This window comes from Elaeis guineensis, chromosome 4, assembly GCF_000442705.2.
Source record: "Elaeis guineensis isolate ETL-2024a chromosome 4, EG11, whole genome shotgun sequence".
Taxonomy (NCBI): domain Eukaryota; kingdom Viridiplantae; phylum Streptophyta; class Magnoliopsida; order Arecales; family Arecaceae; genus Elaeis; species Elaeis guineensis.
The window spans coordinates 53,567,972-53,589,773 of record NC_025996.2 but is presented as its reverse complement, the minus strand read 5'-3'; the positions used below and the strand labels follow the sequence as shown (position 1 = coordinate 53,589,773).

The window sequence follows — 21,802 nt, the reverse complement described above, 5'->3', positions numbered from 1 at the left end:
GATATCCAATAAAATGAGCTCCAAGCAACTTGATTTCTATCTTGTCCGTCTGTTGTCATTTGACATGGACTAAACAATCCTAAATCTTGAGATGACTTAGACTCAATTTTTACCATGCCATATCTCATATGATGTAGTAGGAACGGTTTTAGATGGAACCCTATTCCATATATATATGCAGTCAAAATATAATATCTCCAAATAAAATCAGGAAGGTCTGTGAAACTCATCATGAAACGGACCATATCTAATAAGACCCGATTTCTCCATTCTGAAATCCTGTTGACTTGAGGCATTCCAGACGGAGTCCACTGTGAGATAATTTTATATTCCTTAAGATAATCCAAAAATCTCCACTAAGGTATTCACCTCCTTGATCTGATCGAAGAGCCTTAAGAGCTTTTTGGTTTTTTTTTTACTTCATATTTGAATTCTTTGAACTTTTCAAAGACATCAGACTTGTGACGCATAAGATACACATGCCCATACGTAAAAAATCATCCATAAAGATAATGAAGTAGGTAAAATCTTCTCTGACCAGCACATCAAATGGACCGCAAACATCAAAATGCACCAGAGCAAGTAACTCTATGGTCCTTTCTCCATGTTCCACAAAGGATAGCTTGATCATTTTGCCTTGAAGGTATGATTCACAGATCATACCCATACTATGAAAAATCATCCATAAAGATAATAAGTAGACAAAATCTCCTCTAATTAGCACATCGAATGGACCGCAAACATCAGAATGCACCAGAGCAAGTAACTCTATGATCCTTTCTCCATGTTCCACAAAGGATAGCTTGGTCATTTTGCCTTGAAGGTATGATTCACAGATGGATATGACTCGAAAGTCAACGGACTCAACAATCTAATTTTCTCCAATCTGTTAATCTTGTCTTCTACAATGTGACCTAGCCTAAGATGCCACAATATTTTTCATTCACATTATCTCTAGGACATTTGGAGCCTATAGCATTCACATTTAGCTCGACACAATGAATAGAAATATCAACATGTAACTGAAAAAGATCATTGATAAGAAAATATTTCTAACTTTATTATTTTCAATAAATAATACAATGATCCTTAAAGAAACTAATTACATAGTCTTCCTACGTTAAACAAGATACAGAAATCAGATTTCTAATTGCGACAAGTACAAAGTAATAGTTTGTCAAAATCAAAATATTCTTCGATGGTAATGTAGAGGGTAGATTTTCAAACTACAGCAGTAACTTTTGCTCCATTTTCGACGTATAGGATCATTTCGCCGTCCCTCAACCTCCTACTATCCTCAAGACCCTATAAAGAAGTGAACAAATGAGCACTAGATCCAGAGTCAAGCATCCAATTGGATGTAGAAGAAACTGTCAAGTTTGTTTCTATGATGAGCATACCTTCAGAAGGTCTACCTTTTTTCTTTTTCAATGTTGTCAAGCGGAAAGTTTCCGCTTCCAATGGCATCTTTGTCACCATGGAAACACTTTCCTTTTTCGATGGCCTTCTTCTTCGGGACTGCCTTCTTCTCCTTCTTTCTCTTCATCTTCTGTTTTTTGCAGATTTTTTTTTTTTCAATAGACTTTTTCTTGAAAAAATTTGCTCCACAGCAAGTACAGAGCCCCTTGAACTCTTCAAGATTTCCTCGGTTGTAACTAGCATGTTGACCAACTCATAGCTGATGCACTGGATCTTATTCGTATGGAAGTTTATTATAAACTGTCCATATAATCAGTCAAGGACTGCAGAATGAGATCAACCTGCAAGTCCTTATCCATGGACAACCCGAGCTTCTTAAGCTCCTCGAGGTCCTTGATCATTGTCAAACAATGATCATGGACCGACTGTCCATCATGTATCTTCACTTTAAAGAGTCACTTGGACACTTCATAGCGAGCTGCATGGCTCTGTTCACCGTACAACTCTTACAGGTGAGCCAGCATTTATCTGATGGTCCTCATATCCTTATGTTGGTGTTGTAATTCATTAGACATTGATGCCAACACATAGCACCTAACCTTATTGTCATCGTGCAAACACTTCTCATGAGATGCTCTCTGACAGTGGTCGAACGGTTTGGGAGAGGGAGAAGATCTTGGTCAAGGACATAGGTCAATTTTTCAGAACTCAAAATGATTTTCATGTTTCGAAACCAATCCTTAAAATTCGATCCGATCAACCTATTGGTTTTAGGATTCTAGATAGGAGATTAGAAGCAGACATTGTTCCTGCAGAGAGTCAAAAATTTTAATTAGATTTTGTAATTAACCAATTTATTTAAAAATTTTATTTGTAAAATAAATTAAAGCTCTCACTATTTTTTCGGTTCCCCACACTCTCTTGGAAGAGAAGTGAAGATCTCTACGATTAAGAGTCTTAAGTGGGTGCTATGGTCTCACCAATTGACTCACCACCTTATCTAACAGTTATTGGTGTTGGATCAATTAATAATTGGACAACTCTTGTCCAGTATTTCTCCAAACACATTGCAGCCAACTTTGGTTCTAATTCATGAGCTTCATCGTGTCTGAAATATTGGCCCACTCCTTTGTTAAGTCAGACCCATCATTTGTGCGAAATGATCCATCATTAAGACTCTCACCATATCCAAATATTAAGCCTAACCCATCTCCAATTCACAGCATCTCATACCTAATAGTCATGGTTGCGTCTTTTGGTGCAACTGAACCACTGATCCGATGAGAACAATCAACCTCAGAAAGGATCCGCCAACTGCAATGGTGAAAGATCGCTAGATTTAATATTTTATTAAAAAAATTTAGTTTAAGTCTCTTCCTTAATTAGTCATAATGTTATGACTAACCTAGTAGTATAGACTGGCTCGAGTTCAACAAGTCATCCTAATATAAAAACTAATTTTTCAAAATGATCAGGTAAGTTAAGATGTGTGGGGGTCCCCCGTTGCTATGAAGACAACGAAACCAATTAAAGAACTACCATCTATACACTTACCTTAGACAATAAATTGGTTGATTAGAATTGATCAAGTTAACCTATTGACCCGAGCTCGAACCACTTAGCCGAATTAGGTTTTAAGTTGATTGACAACATATGGCTGTCAATCGATCTGACCAAACTTACAACCATTGGGTTGGTCACAGAGTACTCTTAACCTAAACCTAGTCAACTCTTGAGTCAGTTTGATCAACCGCTCCACTAGACCTAATTGAGCTACCTATACCCTTGACCCATGATTTATAAATTGTATCAGATCTGAATTCTCAATTAGATCTTTTAATTTCACCTTTAATTCCTAATTAAGTTCATGGATCTAATTTAGATGTCAAAATATTTTTGAATCCAAATTAATTAAGTTTTACATCTCATACAAAATTTCAAAATTTTTTGCTCACCCTCAAGTCGACTCGCCTTGGGTTAGAGTCGACTCGTGCAATGAGTCGGCTCAGATCAGAGACCGAGCCGGCTCCCTGTAATGAACAAAAACTCTATTTCTAGCTTGCAGAACTCGAGTCAGCTCATCTACAACCCGAGCCAACTCGACAAGATCTCGAGTTGACTCCAATGAAAAAGGAGTCGACTCGTTAGGGATTGGAGTCGACTTGAACAAGAACCGAGTCGACTCTTGCAGGTCAGACAAAAACTCTTTCTTATGTTTGATGTTTTTAGATCACGCATGCATTATAAAAAATAGTTCTAATTTAGATTTGAAAACCTTTTTCATATCTAAACAACTATTTATGCATCACGATCAATCAAACCTAGGGTTTTGAATCTAGGGTTTAGTAGAAAATTAAGTTCTTTCCTTTCATTTTTCTTCCTCATGGGATGTAACCATATGGCACTCCTACATGCCATAAGAGAACCCTTTTGAATGGGTAAGAGAGGAACTTAATCCCTACTTCCTCTTATGACCAACAGGTCCGGTGATAAACCCAATTGGAGTACTTGGCTATTTGAAAATTAACTAGATCTAATCTACTACATATCACATAGGTAAAATCTAGTTCTATACATATCACATATATGAGAACTATATTAGATCTAGCTAACACATGCTGAAAAAAATCTAAACTCCTTTAGAGCTATTGACTACATTAGATCTCATCTGATCAGATCTGATTTTGATCTATTTTCAGACTTCAACCTAGCTCTGATATCAGTTAAAGGTTGAGGATCGCACTCCGGATCGATCAAATTTGGCACAGTAGAATTTTAAATTTTTTTCACGACCCAGCACTTGAAACATAGATCAAAAAGATAGATCATTATTCAATATTCAGTATATATTAAAATAATTGGGGCAACACTTATCACCTTGTGTGCGAAGACGATCTCCACGGTCTGATGATCGTAGTATGATTGAGATTTGTTGTTGAGCTGCACACGTGTCCGACCTCTATGGGTATTCACTCGAACTTCGTCTAGGATGCTTTTTCCATATCTGATCCGCCTATTCCAAGATGGATCAAGGGCCTTGATCAGCAACGATCTGATCTTCGAGATGGCTATCGGATCACCCTTTGATGCAGCTTTTCTTCTTCCTTCGATGGGACAACGCATGAACTCCTTCAAGCGAACAAGGAATCAGCCCAACACCTTTGTGGTGAGGTATGGAGGAAGCCTACTCTAGATGTGTGGATATGGAAGAGAGAAGGTGGAGAACTAACAGGGTTTCAGGTCTAAAAATAAAAAAGACCGAACCCTTTACAAGGGGGGGCTTTTATAAACCCTTAAATCCTAATCCATGGAATGGCTCCCATTTGAATTCCAATTCAAATGGTGCCGTCCCAACGACCTAATCCATAAGAGTGTCGGCCCTTAAAGTTCTCCACATAGAAAAGGAGGGGTGGAAACCCTCTCTTCATTTCTCCGATGATTTTCTTTGTACAATATTTTGCACGAGAGAAAACAGATAGGGATTGGGAGTTATTTGGTTGAATTTGGATAGGATCTCATCCTAACACTTATTTTGAATTTGAACCTTTCAAATTCAAAGTTTAGCTTTAAATGGATAACCCCTAACAACTTAATTTAAATTTAAACACTTCAAACTTAAATTTAAATGGAACAACCGCTTATCCTCATCCCTCATCCACTAGGGCGTGCCCCTATTTGACATTTAAATGGGACGTGAACCCCTTTATTCTCTCGGGAGAAATCACCGATAAAAAATATGAGGTGCCAAGTGTCTATATCCTTTCTTTAGGATAATAATAACAACCCATTCAAAATTGAATGGGTGACATCCATGTCCAAGCAACTTCCATGTCTAGAAACCACCCTTTGAATTTGAATCTAATTCAAATTCAATTGCAGGACCAACTATTAGTGCCAATTAAAAGCCCGATTGGATTAGGCTTAACTCTATCTCATAGAAAAACTCAATCAGGAGAAACCTTGGTCAAATCATATGCTAGCATGAATACCTTAGATCCAATTGGATCAATGACTCCAATAAAACAATCTTAGATCAAAGTCTCTATTGTGTGATCCCATAAGTTCAATTCTACATAGTAATAATATGTTGTAATCTCTATCATCAACATCATCGAAACTCTTTCGATGGATCGAAACTCTTTCCAATTCAGCCAATTAGAATTATCGATTATTGAATAATTTTAATTAGTCCCATAATTTATCAGTGACATTTAGCAGTATGTAGTGACAACCCATCAAAACTGAATAAGAACCTCTAGATGCAGTTACCGTGTGATTTGATTTTTCTATCATGAATCCCGACACAGTCAAGATTAAGATAAACTTATCAAATCTCATATTTATCATATGATAAAATCATTCAATTCGAATCTAATATGAAATCTAATAGAAACAACTTTCTATCTTTCCATTGCCATGACCATAAGCTTATGGACTCAATCTCATGATCTACATAGGACTACTCTCTACGAGGTCGATAGATCCCATCTTGATACAATCTAATTTCTGCAATGAACATACTGTAACCAACATTCACCTCAAGGCTCCATAAGACTAAGAGACTGAGTTATGATATAATCAAACTAAGCACCCTTAAGGTGAACTACCGATGCATCTCAATCAAGAACTAATTACACAACTGCAGCTATGAACAAGTCACTGATGAGAAAGTAAAATCTTTGTGACAGTTCGTGATTGATCATGCTCAGTACCTTATTCTTAACAAGCATTTGTACTTTCACTCAATATCTCCACACGTAGATTCAAGACTTATCTATCCGAAGAAGCGATCATATACCAATCTTTCGGATCGATCACCATCCCGTAATGATCCTATGATCGAAAGTAATTTATGAATTGATTAAGATTAATACATATCTCAAATTCTCAACTCTTGAGAATATGTATTATCTTATCCATTAACCCAATGGAAATTCACAGGCACTTTAAACATAATGTGAATAAAAATAATCTAATTTTTATTAATATCAAAGTTAAATTACAAATTATATCCTAAAATATTTTACAAGTATCAGCCAATCTGACTTCTAGGAATACATCAATATTTGATTCCTATGAAGATGGAAGTGATTGGCAAAGTGTGTAACTTTCCTCTTCATAATAATTAAAGAATGATACTTGTCAAACAGCAAAATGAAGAACATGTCCTCTCAGCATCTATCACCCAAGTTTGGGTGTGGTGACATGGATGGAGCAACACATGCCCATTCTGAGGAGAAATAAATAATTCAATATTGAATGGACCAAGCACATGCGCTAATGCAGATAAATAATTACAAACCTCTGTAAAATATATGCTTGAGATAACAAAGCATCAGACATGTAGCTAACAATTAAAAAGGACATCTAAAGGGGCCTCTCCATCTTGTGGTCAGCATTTCACATGTTATTGCATGACGTGTCCTTTTCTGGTTTGTACTTCATTTGTTCTGGTATAATGCAGTATGTAAGATATCACGACCACCATGGCTGAAGTATTTGGAGTCATGGTTGAAGTTGACAGTAACATGCAGGGAACTGTACCCCTCCTTCAAGAACATGCTTCTCTGGCAGTAATTATATGTACAGTGTGCTATACAGGAGAAGCAAAAGAATTGTGCATCATAACCATCTATGTATGATTATATATCAGTCAGTTACTCACAGCACTTCTTGAAGGGTGAGGTTCAGCTCCTGCACAGACTCTGCGATAGACCCTCCTCTTCTGTGAAAAGGAAAAAGAAAATCATGAACCATAACTCATCCATTACTACGTTTTGCTACTGATTAGCATGTACTTCTGCATAAGAAGCACTGAATTTCTATAGGAATATATATATTTTCCAGGCTGTCATGGAAAAAGAATCAAGATAAGTATTTAACAGCCACAATGATGGCTCACCTTGTGAGAGAAGGGAAAATATGTTTGATCTTTTCAAGCTCAATAAAACATAAATTACATTTTTCCAGCCTGGCATGGAGCAGAAGTTGGATTAGAAAAATTTACTAGCAGCAGATTAATTGCAACAAGTAAAAATATTCAGTTAGAGAAGTACCTCTCCTCTGCTTGAAGGTCAACCCCAACAGATGGAACAGCTGAGAGAGCTGAGTGGATTACAGGACCGAATATTTTGATAAGCTTCAGCAGCATCTCCAAAGAAATACTTGTATATCTGTTAATTTAAGATAGCAAGCATGCAGGATTGGTACACGCTTCATGTGAAATGGACATGACTTGCCAAACCACCTTAACTATATTGAAATATAATCAACAGAGATATAAGTTTATAATTTTATATTGAGCTGAATATGTGAAAGGAGAAAATATGGAAGTTATATGCTAAAACTTGAAACAGCCGAGGTTTATAAAACAAGATGAGAACTGACACCATACATATCTATTCTTCTTGCAGCCAAATATGGGTTCCGTACAGTAAGCAACATCAAACATCAAAGAAGTATGGCAAGCAGAAACAAGAAAATGAAATTTGAGACAGGAAGAAATGCGTCGGTTGGTATCTATCAGTTTTTATTTTTTATGATGGCATATAGATTAACAGGGTCCTGATCATTGGATAACTGGAGAGGCAAGATTCAAAATTCAAGAATAAATTTGGAAATCTTCACTGAAAAAAACATGAAAAGTAAAGGCGGTGCAGGGAGAAGGGGATGGGATTGTTATTGGAATTTTTTGGATCAAAGCAGGAGCATGCCATTTTCTTCAATGTAAATCATGTCATGAAGCCTCCCAGCAGATGAAAGGAAAAATTAATTAGTCTCTACAAAAAATCCACCACAAAATTACCTATCAATTTTGCTCTCCAAAAGGCTTGCAAGGAGTGGTAAGAGACAAGTATAAAGATCCAGTGTAATAGCATGACCTTTTTCCATCAGAATGCTGAGTATGTCAGCAGAGACCTGCAGTATGATTGAATGTTAGTATAGGCTCCAATTGAACCAACAAAGCTGAAACCTCAATAGAATACCTACAGCATAATCAGATATCTTCTCCATTGCCCTAATGACACCTTTGAGATCATTCCTGTCCCAAAGCTGGCGAACTACCTGCCAGTTATACACAGGGTGGGTGACTGAAATACTAGTGGGGATATGAAAGATAACAGAATGAGAATGAGAGCAAAGAAGATAGTGCTTCTCATAAAGATGGTTACTAAGGCACAAATTCATTAAAACTAGGGTTTTCTCTATATATTTGAAGTTTGCACAGTAAATTAACGGTTCTTATTTGTACATTTTGAAACCATTAGCATGGATTTAGAAGCAATCCCCAGATATAAAAAAAGGAATGGCAAATAGATTATAACTGACGTTCTTGATTACTAAAAAGATTCATAGAGGTAATCTATCAACTTTGTCAGCTTATAGAACAAGCTATCAACTGTGCGGTAGAAATCAAATGCAAAGCTTCATCTCCATCATATTCTATGGAAGATCTTAGACTGCATTATCTGAATCTATGTGAATGACAAGCTATAACAGAACCATGTAACTTTAGAAAGCCCTGATTATGTAAATACTGGTTAGTACTACCGAACACATGACAGAGAAGCCAGCCAATATACTGGCAGCTGGCATGCAGTTATTGTACTTTTCCATGCCAGGACATATATCCACTCAAATGGATATTTCTTCACTATATTAGGCATCAAAAATGCAAATTTGAAGATCGGAAATGATGCCCAGTACCAAGTAGTCTAGAAGTGATGATAGAAACATGTGAAATAGTAAAGCAATGGCAAATTCCAAGATAGTTAAGCTCATAAGCAAGGTTTTAAGTCCCTGCGGGAATGGGCCGTCTCAACCATCCCATCTCATTCCTATAGAAAATAGGACTGGGATAGGGTAGGGATTCCAAAACCTATACACATGGAGAGAGAAGAAAAAGGAGGAGAGAAAGAAAGGAAAGAAAGATGAAGAATAGGAAAAAATGAAAGGAAAGAAGAAGAAGAAAACATAAGAAAGAAAGAAGGGAGAAGAGAAAAAAGGAAGAAAGGAAAAGAGAAGAAGAAAAAGAAAAAAAAAAAATAAAGGGATAACAAAAAGAAAGAAAAAGAAAAGGAAAGAAAGGAAGGTAGAAGAAAAAAAGAAGGAAGGAAAGAAATAAGAAAAAGAAAGAAAGAAAGAAAAAGGGGAGACAGAGATGACTAGGACCACCACCGAGATGGGGTGAGACAGCAGGGCATCCCATTCCAAGGAGAAATCGGGACACCCCCATCCCACAAGATTTAAAACCTTATTCATAAGGTCTGGATTTCAATGATGATGAAACAAAGAAAATAAAAAGAACATTGCATGCAAGTGTCCCAAAAGATGGAGAGTCAACAGTCAAGAAGATATAAGATATCTATCGCGCACACAAAAAAAGAGGAGCAAACTGGAGTATGAAAAATGTTGACCCCAAGGATTGATTTTGATGAATAACAAAACATTTGAGTATATATTTGAACTAATAAACTCATTAAGATCATGTTTTAAAAAAAATTATAGAGTATCAAAAGAAAAAGCTCAATAATGCATTTGAGAACAAAAAGGAGGAATCTAAAACTTTTGAAGGGCATTGCACATCTCAAACAAGACTGAAGGAAGATATTGAAGGTTGGAATTGAAGAGGAATTCAAATTAAAAAACATCATGAAAAAAAATTCAATGGAGGCATCTCGAGTCGACTCAAGATGGTCCCGAGTTGACTTAACCGGAGCGGCATGCAAAAGCATTGTAGCACATTCTCGAGTCGACTCAAGTCCGACGTGAGTCGACTCAAAGGCAAGCTGAGGAGTCGAGTCGACTCAAGTTTCTCAAGTGAAGCCACAGGGTGCCAACAGAGAGCTGATTTTTGAGACAAAAGACTTACAGATTGTTGAGTTGACTCAAAGCACAGCTGAGTCGACTCAAAGCTCAAGTTGAGTCGACTCAAGCTCAATCTGAGTCGATTCAAGTTCCAACGGCTAGTTCTGCAGAAAATTTAGAACGGTCCAGAAATACTTCCAACGGCTATTTTTCGGATCCCAACGGCTAGAATGAGTTTTTTGAGGTTCCAAACAGAGGTTTAAAGCCTCCAACAATTTTTTAAAGTGACAAGACAAGAGAATCAAAGAAAGGAAGCAAAAATCAAGAGCAAAAGTCCAAAAAATATTGAAAAGAGAGCATTCACTTCCCAACCACTTGAAACATTAAATCAAGAGATTCTCTCTAGCAAGAAGATAAGCTCATCTGTTCAAAAGCTTTCACAAAAGAAGAGCCAAGAGCTTCATCGACTTTATTACTCATTAAAGGAGCTTTTTATTTTCATTTGTTCTTTACTTTTATTCTTGTTGTAACTCGCTTCAATAGAGTTTTGAAGCTAGGGGATAGGCCCATCCAAGCCTAAGAATTGGAGTGTAAGCCAAGGGTTGGCTTATTTGTTAGTTGTGGTTGGTGATCCGATGTAAAACCAACTAGATTTTGGATAGTGAGTCTAAAAAACTATCCGACTGTAATTTTGGAAAGATTATAGTGAAATTCCTAAGTGGATTTTGAAAAGTGGATGTAAGTGTAAGAGGCACCGAATCACTATACATTGGTTGTATTTGTGATTGTGTTCTCTCTTATTCTTCTTGCACTTATATTTCTGCATATCCTATTTCTACACTCATCATCACTTCACTAGTTTTTCAAAACAGCACATTATTTGCTTAAATTTTGAAAAACCCAATTCACCCCCCCTCTTGGGTTGTTCTACTGGCAACAAGTGGTATCAGAGCCCGGTACTCACTTGCATTTGATTTAATAATCAAGAGTTAAGATCAAATGGCAATCCAAATGAGTGCATCTCTTGCCGAAGGCAATCGACTAACCGTCCACTTTGTTCAATGGAATAAACTACACGTATTAAAAAGCGCACATGCGCATTTACATTCAAGCACTCGACTATCAACTTTGAAGAGTTATAGTCAAAGATCCACACACGTCCACAATAAAAGTAGATGGTAATGATGTTTCCAACCCGAAGAGGATTGGAATGAGCATGATATGAAATTAATTGAATTGAATGCAAAACTATAAATGTTCTATATTGTGCATTAGATACTAACAAAATCAATAGAATTTCTACTTGCATTTCTGCTAAGGAGTTTTAGGCTAGGTTGGAGGTTACCCATGAGGGCACCAACCAAGTCAAAGAGTCAAAGATTAATATGCTTGTTCATAGACATGAATTGTTTAAAATTGAATTTCACTAATATTATTAATGGTTTGAAAAGCTTAGAAAATCTTATTCTAACAGTGAGCTTGTTCGTAAAATTCTTAGGTCACTTCCGAAGGCTTGAGAAGTGAAGGTCACCGTGATTCAAGAAGCCAAGGACCTCAACAAGCTACCATTGGAAGAACTCCTTGGGTCTTTAATGACTCATGAGTTAACCATGAGGCAAAATATGGAGGAAACCAAAAAGAAAAAGACGATAGCTCTCAAGACTACAACCTCCAAGGATGATGATAGTGAAGAATCGATGAAGAAGAAGAGGAAGAAGATGACTTGGCACTAATGGCAAGGAAGTTCAAAAGATCATGAAAAGGAAGAAGCAAAATTTCAAGAGAAAGCCATTTAAAAGAGAATCAAGCAAGGATAGAGAGAAGGAGAAAGACAGAAATTCCCATATACTTTAATGCAAGAAGTCCAATCACTTCAAAATGGACTGCCCTCTTCTCAAGAAATCAAGCAAGAAGGTTAAGAAGAAGGCAATGATGGTACAATAGAGCGATAGTGAGGACTCTAGCTCCAATAAAAAAGCACAAGAAGTTGCCAACCTTTGCTTGATGGCTCATCAAGAGAAGGTAAATGCTGAAACTTGCTTAGATTTTACTTTTGATGAGTTACAAGAGGCATTTATAGATCTTTTAACTGAATTTAATAAAGTGAGATTGACAAACAAGAAACTAAAGAAGCAAAACCTTAATTTAAGTCATGAAAAGGAAAAGATTTCTGAAAAACTTAATTCATTAGCTTGTGAAAATCAAAAATTAAATGATGAGCTCAGAAAAATTAAACCATTTGTAGAAAAATTTACTTACAACTCCAAAAAATTGCATATGTTATTAAATGAACAAAGAGCTATATTCAATAAGGCTGGATTAGGATTTAAATCACAAAAGAAGCAAAAATTTCTAAAAAATCTGTTTGTTAAAGCTTCATCAACTCCTATTTCAAATGTTTCATGTCATTATCGTGGTAAAATTGATCATAAAGCCTATGCATGTAATTTCAAAAAATTAAATGAAAAAATGATTAACATGGTTTGATTTCAAAAAGAACCATGAACACTAATCTTAAAGGACCCAAGATGACTTGGGTACCTAAATTCTCTACTTGATTTTTTGTGGAGTGTCTTGCAGCCCAAGAAAAGAAAAGGCTTTGGTATCTTGATAGTGGCTGTTCAAGGCACATGACGGATGATAAATCTCAATTTATCACTTTTGAACCTAAAAATGGAGTGGTTACATTTGAAGATAATGGAAAAGGACGTATCATTGGTGTTGGTAACATTCATATCACTCCTTCACTTCTATTCAAAATATTTTATTAGTTGATGGATTGAAACATAACTTAGTATTAGCCAATTTTGTGATAAAAGATTTAAATAACTTTTAAGTCTCTAGCATGCATAGTATCTGGTCTCAATGACAATGACTTTATGTTCATTGGACATAGATATGACAATGTCTACATGGTGGATCTGGATGATCTACACATGAAGAATGGTCAAATCTTGTAGAAATGGAAGCCAAGGTTAGTGAGACTAGTTGGTTGTAGCATCATAGATTAGGTCATGCTAGCATGCATTTGCTTTCAAAACTCATTAAGAAAAATCTTGTCAAAGGCCTACCAAAATTAAATTTTAAAAAGGATCGGATTTGTGATACTTGTAAATTAGGAAAACAAACTAAGAATTCTTTTAAACCTAAAGGCATGGTTTCAACATCTAGACCTCTAGAATTGCTTCACATGAATTTATTTGCACCTATTAGGACCATAAGTTTAGGAGGCAAGAAATATGGGTTTGTGATTGTAGATGATTTTTCGAGATTCACTTGGGTAATATTTTTAGCACAAAAAGATGAAGCATTTAAAGCTTTTACAAAATTTTATCAAAAAATTTCAAACGAAAAAAACACATCCATTGTAGGCATTCATAGTGATCATGGCACCGAATTTGAAAATCAATATTTTGAAAATTTTTGTCATGAAAAAGGAATTGATCATAATTTTTCTGCACCTAGGACACCTCAACAAAATGGGATGGTAGAAAAAAATCACACATTATAAGAAATGGCACGCACAATGTTATGTGAAGGTGATTTACCTAGATATTTTTGGACGGAAGTCATTAATACCGCATGCTATATTTTAAATCGCATATTAATTAGACCTATTCTAAAGAAAACAGCATATGAACTTTGGAAAGAAAGAAACCAAACATAAACTATTTTCATATTTTTGATTGTAGATGCTTCATACTAAACAATGGAAAAGAAAATTTAAAAAATTTGATGCCAAATCGAATGAGGATATCTTCTTAGCACATGAAGCAAGGCATATAGAGTCTTCAAAAGAGAACTCTTATTATTGAAGAATCTATCCATGTAGTATTTGATGAATCTAATGACAAAACTTCTAGAAAAGAAATGTTTTAGATGAAGATGCAGGAATTCTCAACAAGAAGATGAATAGCCTCATGTTGAAGGATGATTTCCCACAAAACAATGAAGAATATTCAAGGAAGGAGGATGAAGAAGAAAAGAAGAAAGAACCCACTCCAAACCAAAGAGAAGAGCTACCAAAAGAGTGGAGGTATGTATGCACATGGACACCCTAAAGATCTAATTATCGATGATCCATCACAAAGGGTAAGAACTCGATCTTTTCTTAGAAATATTAATAATTACTTAGCTTTTGTATCACAAATCGAGCCTAAAATCATAGAAGAAGCTGAAAATAATTCTTATTGGATAAATGCTATGCAAGAAGAATAAAACTAATTTGAAAGAAATAAGGTATGCACACTAGTTGATAGACATAATAACTATCCTATAATTGAAACAAAATGGGTGTATAGGAATAAACTAGATGAGCATGATACCATTGTTAGAAATAAAGCTAGGTTAGTCGCTAAAAGATATAATCAAGAAGAAGGTATTGATTTTGATGAAACCTTTGCTCCAGTAGCTAGATTAGAGGTAATTAGGCTCACTTGCATTTGCATGCTTCATAAATTTTAAATTATATCAAATGGATATTAAAAGTGCAGTTTTAAATGGATACATAGAGAAAAATTATATATTGAATAATCATCTGATTTTGAAAATCATACATTTTCAAATCATGTCTTCAAATTACATAAGATTTTGTATGGATTAAAACAAACTCCACGTGCATGATATGAAAGATTGAGTAAATTTTTGTTAGATAATAAATTTACTCGAGGTAATGTTGATAAAACATTATTCTTAAAAAGAAAAGACAATGACTTGTTAGTGGTACAAATCTACGTAGATGATATTATCTTTGGTGCTATTAATGAATCTCTTTGTCAAGAGTTTGTCAAGCTTATATAAGGTGAGTTCGAGATAAGCATAATGGAAGAGCTAAACTTCTTTCTCGGATTCCAAATCAAACAAAGTAAAGAAGGGATCTTCATCAACCAAACAAAGTATACAAAGAAAATGCTTAAGAAGTTTGGGATGGAGACTTCAAGACCCATTGGCACACCCATGAGCCCCTCATGTAAGCTTGACAAAGATGAAAAGGATAAGAAGGAAGATGCTAAACTGTATAGAGGTATGATAAGATCATTACTTTATCTTATCGCAAGTAGACCAGATATTATATCAGTGTATGCATGTGTGCTAGATATCAATCAGATCTTAGAGAATCTCATTTATCAGCAGTTAAAAAATTTTTAGATACTTGTCTGGCATACTTAATGTAGGTTTATGGTATGATAGATTATCGCATTTGAATTAATTGAATATTCGGATGCTGATTTTGCTGGGTGCAAATTAGATAGAAAAAGTACAAATGGCATCTGCAATTTCTAGGAGTTAATTTGATCTCATGGTTTAGCAAGAAATAAAACTCGATAGCACTATCTACGATCGAGGTCGAGTATATTGCTGCAGGAAGTTATGCTCAAATCTTGTGGATCAAACAATAATTTGAAGATTTTGGCATCAAACTTAATAAGATTCCAATAAGATGTGATAACATCAGTGTAATTAATTTAACTAAAAATTCAATTCAACACTCAAGATTTAAACATATTGAAATAAGACACTATTTCATAAGAGACCATGTATAAAATAATGATGTGATGCTTGAATTTATTTGTACTGATAAACAACTTGCTGATATATTCATCAAACCCCTTAGTGAAAAAAAATTTAGCATCATTAGAAGAGATTTAGGGATTTGCTACCAATCGAAATAAATTTTATTCTCTAAATCCCAAAACAAGTTGAATCAAATCTAAAATAATCAATTTTATGTGCATAACCATTGATTGATGTCATTAAAAATCCCCTAATACTTTTTATGTGCTGAATTTTTTTGAAACTGTAAAAAGTTTCAGACTTATGCTTGAGTCGACTCAAAAATAACTTGAGTCGACTCACAAACAAAAAACCTTGAGTCGACTCAACTGTCAGGGACACAAGTTTTTAAACGGGCCCGTGACTCTTCGCGTCACACCAAAACCATTTGAAACCCGATGCCCTTTCTCCAAAACCCCTCTCTACATTCTCGTCACAATTCCAGCCCTCTATCCCCCAATCAATCCTTGATCCTTGATAGATTTGAGAGAAATGGTGCGGACAAGGCACATGGGGCAGAGACCTCTCTTGAGTTGAAGTGCTGAATAGCGGGAGCAAAGAAAAAAGGCTCGACTAGATTCCTATCTTAAGTGATCGAATCACCCCAACCCACTGTTCCATCAGAAGTTTTTTAGCTAAATCAATTTGAGGAATAAGGTACAAAGACTTCCCCTCCTCCACATCCCTCTTCATCCGAAGAACAAGAACTAAAGCCGTTGCCTCTCCATCCAAGAGAATGGCAACAAGGGCCATTGCAATGGGAAGGATAGAAGATTTTACATTCTTTGAGAAATATCATTTCTCAATTGGTCCGTGGCTTGACAGAATGGGGTGGAAGAATTTTTGTGCTTAAATATCCCTATGTACCCTAAGTTGATTAGGGAATTTTATGCAAATCTAGAAGAGGAGCAACTGAGGTAACCACTACCATGAAGAGGGTTCAATTTGATGTTTCTGAAGAAAGCCTAGCGGGAGTCTTTGGTTTGCCCCTAGAAGGAGCTGTCCCCGAGAGAGTGTCTGACAGAAGGAAGCATTGAGGATTATTGTTGGTAGAAAGGATATTATTGAAGATATAAAAGCCCCCATACTTTCTGTAGAGATGCGAGTGCTGCATCACATTATGGGAGGGATCTTTATTCCGAAATTAGGGAGGCATAACTGTGTCGGAGGAGTTGTGTCATGTATCATATTATTTAGGGTATCTCTAAACCTTCCTAGACTTATGATGCATCAGATTAGAGAGGCAATAGCCAAGAACAAGATTTGTCTACCCTATGGGATGGCGTTGACCAGAGTATTTGAGACAGTAGGAATTTATTAGAAAATGAAGGATTTAAGAATTTGTCTCATTTTGATGTTTATGATGAAAAGGCACTGACTCGTATGCACTTTCATGTTGAGGCTAGGAGATGGGTGAGAAATGAGTCAGATCAGGAGAGAAGAGAGCCCAGATAGAGGAGACAAAAGAGCCATCTACACCTATTGCCTTTAGAGATCCATCTGATTATCCTTCATCGTTTAGAGCTGCACCTGATCTTCCTTCACCAGCCACACCACGAGCTAGATCTCCTCCTGCCTTCGGATTTCAACCAGCAGTTACTGACTCTACCACACTGGAGAGGCTGGCTGATCTTATCTCGACCCGACTCAGTGCCCAGATAGCAGGATTATCTAAGAAGGTCAAGAGCATTCAAGTTGAGATGAGATGTATGGCAGATAGGCTCACTATCTTGGAGCAGCGAGAGTTGAGGACAGAGACACCAACTGATGTTTCTGATGTGGCAGGGGAGATTGCATGACTCAGGGGGAGTTTTAAGTCTACAAGCACTGAGATATTTACTACCATTAGAGGATTCAAATAGACTGGCACTGAGGTGCTTGGGGCTATTAGCAGACTTGGATAGTCCCAGCAGCAGGGCATTATGTCTGTACTTGGAGCCATGGATAGTCTGATTGGAAAACTTGAGAGACTTGCTCCGAGTACAGTACCAACAGCAGCCGCAGCAGATACAGCCGCCAGAGCTTTCATGGCTCATTCTGTTCCTACTCAGCCCCAGCCTCAATCCATACCTCGACCTCTACCTGCTCGCCTCAGCCATGTACTCCATCAGCTCAGCCACAGCCACCAATGTCTACTTAGCCACGTCCTCCTGTCCAGCTCCAGTTTGCTGCACAGTCCACCCAACTATCTGCTAGTTAGAGCAGACCACCTTTTAGAGTATACACCAGAGCTGGAGTTGGATTTTCCACATCTCCGAGGGTTAGTCCATCGGGCAAGACCAGGAGCCAGAGAGCTGGACCTTCATCATATTGCGCTTCCTCATCCGAGATCCTAAGATTCCTTCTCATGAGGATTAGTAGCTTAGGAGACATTTGTTTAATCATATGCTATATTAGGCTTTCTTTTGAACGTATGGTTGTATTTACCTGTCTTGTGGACTTATATGTGACTTATCTTGTCTTAGTGTGTATCTACTCATTTTGATGTGTACCTACTTAGTGTGTATCTTGGTATTATTGACTGACTTACCTCACATTGTATTTTGGTGTGCTATGATCTACCACATTCATTTTGATGAATACAATGCTATACTTTTACTCTTCCTTATTCTTGCTGTGTTATGGGATGTTCTACCTTGCTTATACATTGCCCTCTTGATTAATGACAAAAAGGAGTAGAAAAGAACATATGAGAGAAGCATATGAGCAAAAGGATGTAATAGAACAGAATGTATGAGCAATGTTAGCATGTCCAGAATGTATGAGCAATGTTAGCATGTATGAAAAGAACATATGAGAAATGTTAGCATGTATGAAAAGAATGTATGAACACAATGTATGAGCGTATGAGCATTGTTAGCATTGTTTGCTTTGTCAAGTACCCTATGAATGCATCTATGTGTCTTATGAATGTAAATTTCATCCCTAACATATAAATATAGCAATGAGCCTTAATGTGTATCATGTGTATGTGCTGATACCTCATGTTCAACTATATGAATAAAGAACTTTGCAAATATAGCACAATCAATGAATGAGCATTGAGCTTGAAGTAAATATGGGCACACACTAAGGGAGAGCAAAGCCAAAATTTATGAAAAGCCTATATCTTTATTGACTCAAGTATATTTCTTAAAAATTATGCATCTATCTTGCCAGTTGCTCAAATACCCAAAAGTTTTGTCATCATAAAAAAGGGGAGATTGTTAACCCCAAGGATTGATTTTGATGAATAACAAAACGTTTGAGTATATATTTGAACCAAGATTTGCCATACCGTGCCGAACCGGCCGATACACCCCATCTCGTACCGGACCGACGGGGAATCGGCACGATTCGGCCGGTAAAATCGGTACACCGGCGGTACCGAAGAAAAAAGAACGGAAAGTGAGAAAGAGAGAGAGAGGGGAGGGGAGGGAGGAAGGTGGGAGCCGTCGGAGGCCAGCAGTGGCCGGCTGCGGCCGTTGGAGGGCTTCAGAACCCCGTATCGTCCGATAGGGCTTTCAAGAGAGCAAAAAAGAGAGAGAGCGCTCGGAGGGGGGCGGAGAACCTACCGGACGGACGGTGCCTGCGTTGTGAGGCTCCCGATGGTCGGCGAGCCGACGTCGACGGCTTGAGGGCGGTCGAGCGGGCGGGCTGGGGCTCCGCCCCTTCTTCTTTTTCGAAACAGACAACGTCTGTTTCAATTTTTTTTTATTTTAAACTTATGAGTCGGCAACTGGATTGCTGACTTAAGAATTTTTTTAAAAAAAATAAAAATCGTGAAGCCGACAAATCGTTTGCCGACTTCACTTAAAACCATATTTTTTAAAAAAATTTGCGAAACAGGGGCATCGCCCTGTTTCACGCCTGCGGCGCCGCGCGGGTGGACTGCACCCTCCAACGGCCACGGCGGCCAGTCGGAGGAGGCCGTGGCCGGCTCCTTCCCTCCCTCTTTTTTTTTCTTCCTCTTTCTCTCTCTCTATTTTCTCTATTTCTCTCTTTTTCTTCCGGTTCGGATCATCGGTTTGGTATGGTATGAAACTATACCGAACCGTACCATCGGCCGATCGAAACGGCTGACAGTACCGGTTCAGCATACCTTGATTGAACTAATAAGCTCCTTAAGATCATGTTTCAGGAAAAATTATAGAGTACCAAAAAAAAAGCTCAATAATGCATTTGAGAACAAAAAGGAGAAATCTAAAGCTTTTGAAGGGCATTGTATATCTCAAACAAGACTGGAAGAAGATATTTGAAGGTTGGAATTGAAGAAGAATTCAAATTAAAAAACATCACAAAAAAAAATTCAGTGGAGGGCACCTCGAGTCGACTCAAGATGTTCCCGAGTCGACTTAATCGGAGCAGCATGCAAAAGCATTGTAGCATATTCTCGAGTCGACTCAAGTCTGACGTGAGTCGACTCAAAGGCAAGCTGAGGAGTCGAGTCGACTCAAGTTTTTCGAGTCGAAGCGACAGGGTGCCAATAGAGAGCTGATTTTTGGGACAAAAGACTCACAGATTGTTGAGTGGACTCAAGGCACAGCTGAGTCGACTCAAAGCTCAAGTTGAGTCGACTCAAGCTCAATCTGAGTCGACTCAAGCTCCAACGGTTAGTTCTACAGAAAATTTAGAACGGTTCAGAAATGCTTCCAACGGCTATTTTTCGGATCCCAACGGCTAGAAACAAGTTTTTTAGGTTCCAAACAGAGGTTTAAAGCCTCCAACAACTTTTTGAAGTGACAAGATAAGAGAATCAAGGAAAGGAAGCAAAAATCAAGAGCAAAAGTCCAAAAAATATTGAAAAGAGAGCATTCACTTTCCAACCACTTGAAACATCAAATCAAGAGATTCTCTCTAGCAAGAAGACAAGCTCATTTGTTCAAAAGCTTTCACAAAAGAAGAGTCAAGAGCTTCATCGACTTTATTACTCATTAAAGGAGCTTTTTATTTTCATTTGTCCTACTTTTATTCTTGCTGTAACTAGCTTCAATAGAGTTTTGAAGCTAGGGGATAGGCCCATCCAAGCCTAAGAATTGGAGTGTAAGCCAAGGGTTGGCTTATTTGTTAGTTGTAGTTGGTGATCCGATGTAAAACCAACTAGATTTTGGATAGTGAGTCTAGAAAACTATCCGACTGTAATTTTGGAAAGATTATAGTGAAATTCCTAAGTGGATTTTGAAAAGTGGATGTAGGTGCAAGGGGCACCGAATCACTATACAGTGGATGTAGGTGCAAGGGGCACGCAAAAGCATTTTGCACATTCTCGAGTCGACTCAAGTCTGACATGAGTCGACTCAAAGACGAGCTAAGGAGTTGAGTCGACTCAAGTTTCTCGAGTCGAAGCCACAGGGTGCCAACAAAGAGTTGATTTTTGAAATAAAAGACTCACAAGTCGTTGAGTCAACTCAAGGCACAGCTGAGTCGACTCAAGGCTCAAGTTGAGTAGACTCAAGCTCAATCTGAGTCGACTCAAGTTCCAACGGCTAGTTCTGTAGAAAATTCAAAACAGTCCAGAAATGCTTCCAACAGCTATTTTTTGGATCCCAACGGCTAGAAATGACTTTTTGAGATTCCAAACACGAGTTTAAAGCCTCCAACAACTTTTTGAAGGGACAAGATAAGAGAATCAAAGAAATGAAGAAAAAATCAAGAGCAAAAGTTCAAAAAATATTGAAAAAAGAGCATTCACTTTCCAACCACTTGAAACATCAAATCAAGAGATTTCCTCCAGCAAGAAGATAAGCTCATCTATTCAAAAGCTTTCACAAAAGAAGAGCCAAGAGCTTCATCGACTTTATTGCTCATTAAAGGAGCTTTTTGTTTTCATTTGCTTTCTACTTTTGTTCTTATTGTAACTAGTTTCAATAGAATTTTGTAGCCAGGAGATAGGCCCATCCAAGCCTAAGAATTGGAGTGTAAGCCAAGGGTTGGTTTGTTTGTTGGTTATGGTTGGTGATCCAGTGTAAAACCATGTTTGGATAGTGAGCCTAGAAAACTATCCGACTGTAATCTTGGAAAGATTATAATGAAATTCTCAAGT

General features: G+C 37.2%; 1 protein-coding gene across 5 annotated transcripts in view; it reads right to left on the bottom strand.

Moving 5' to 3' along the window:
- Positions 1 to 6,519: 6,519 nt before the first annotated feature.
- The window catches only part of LOC105042829 (katanin p80 WD40 repeat-containing subunit B1 homolog KTN80.3), a 54,867-nt gene continuing 39,584 nt past the window's right edge, over positions 6,520 to 21,802 (bottom strand). For 4 of the 5 annotated variants that reach the window (XM_073256561.1, XM_073256557.1, XM_073256559.1 and 1 more), the window contains 5 exons: positions 8,410 to 8,484; positions 8,225 to 8,337; positions 7,476 to 7,592; positions 7,322 to 7,390; positions 6,520 to 7,144 (listed from right to left, as the gene is read on the bottom strand). In XM_073256561.1, the coding sequence (XP_073112662.1) occupies positions 7,081 to 7,144; positions 7,322 to 7,390; positions 7,476 to 7,592; positions 8,225 to 8,337; positions 8,410 to 8,484 (438 nt within the window). In that variant the 3' untranslated portion in view covers positions 6,520 to 7,080. Of the gene's footprint in view, positions 7,145 to 7,321; positions 7,391 to 7,475; positions 7,672 to 8,224; positions 8,338 to 8,409; positions 8,485 to 21,802 lie in introns of those variants that run through there. The other variant, XM_073256560.1, reaches the window with a different exon arrangement.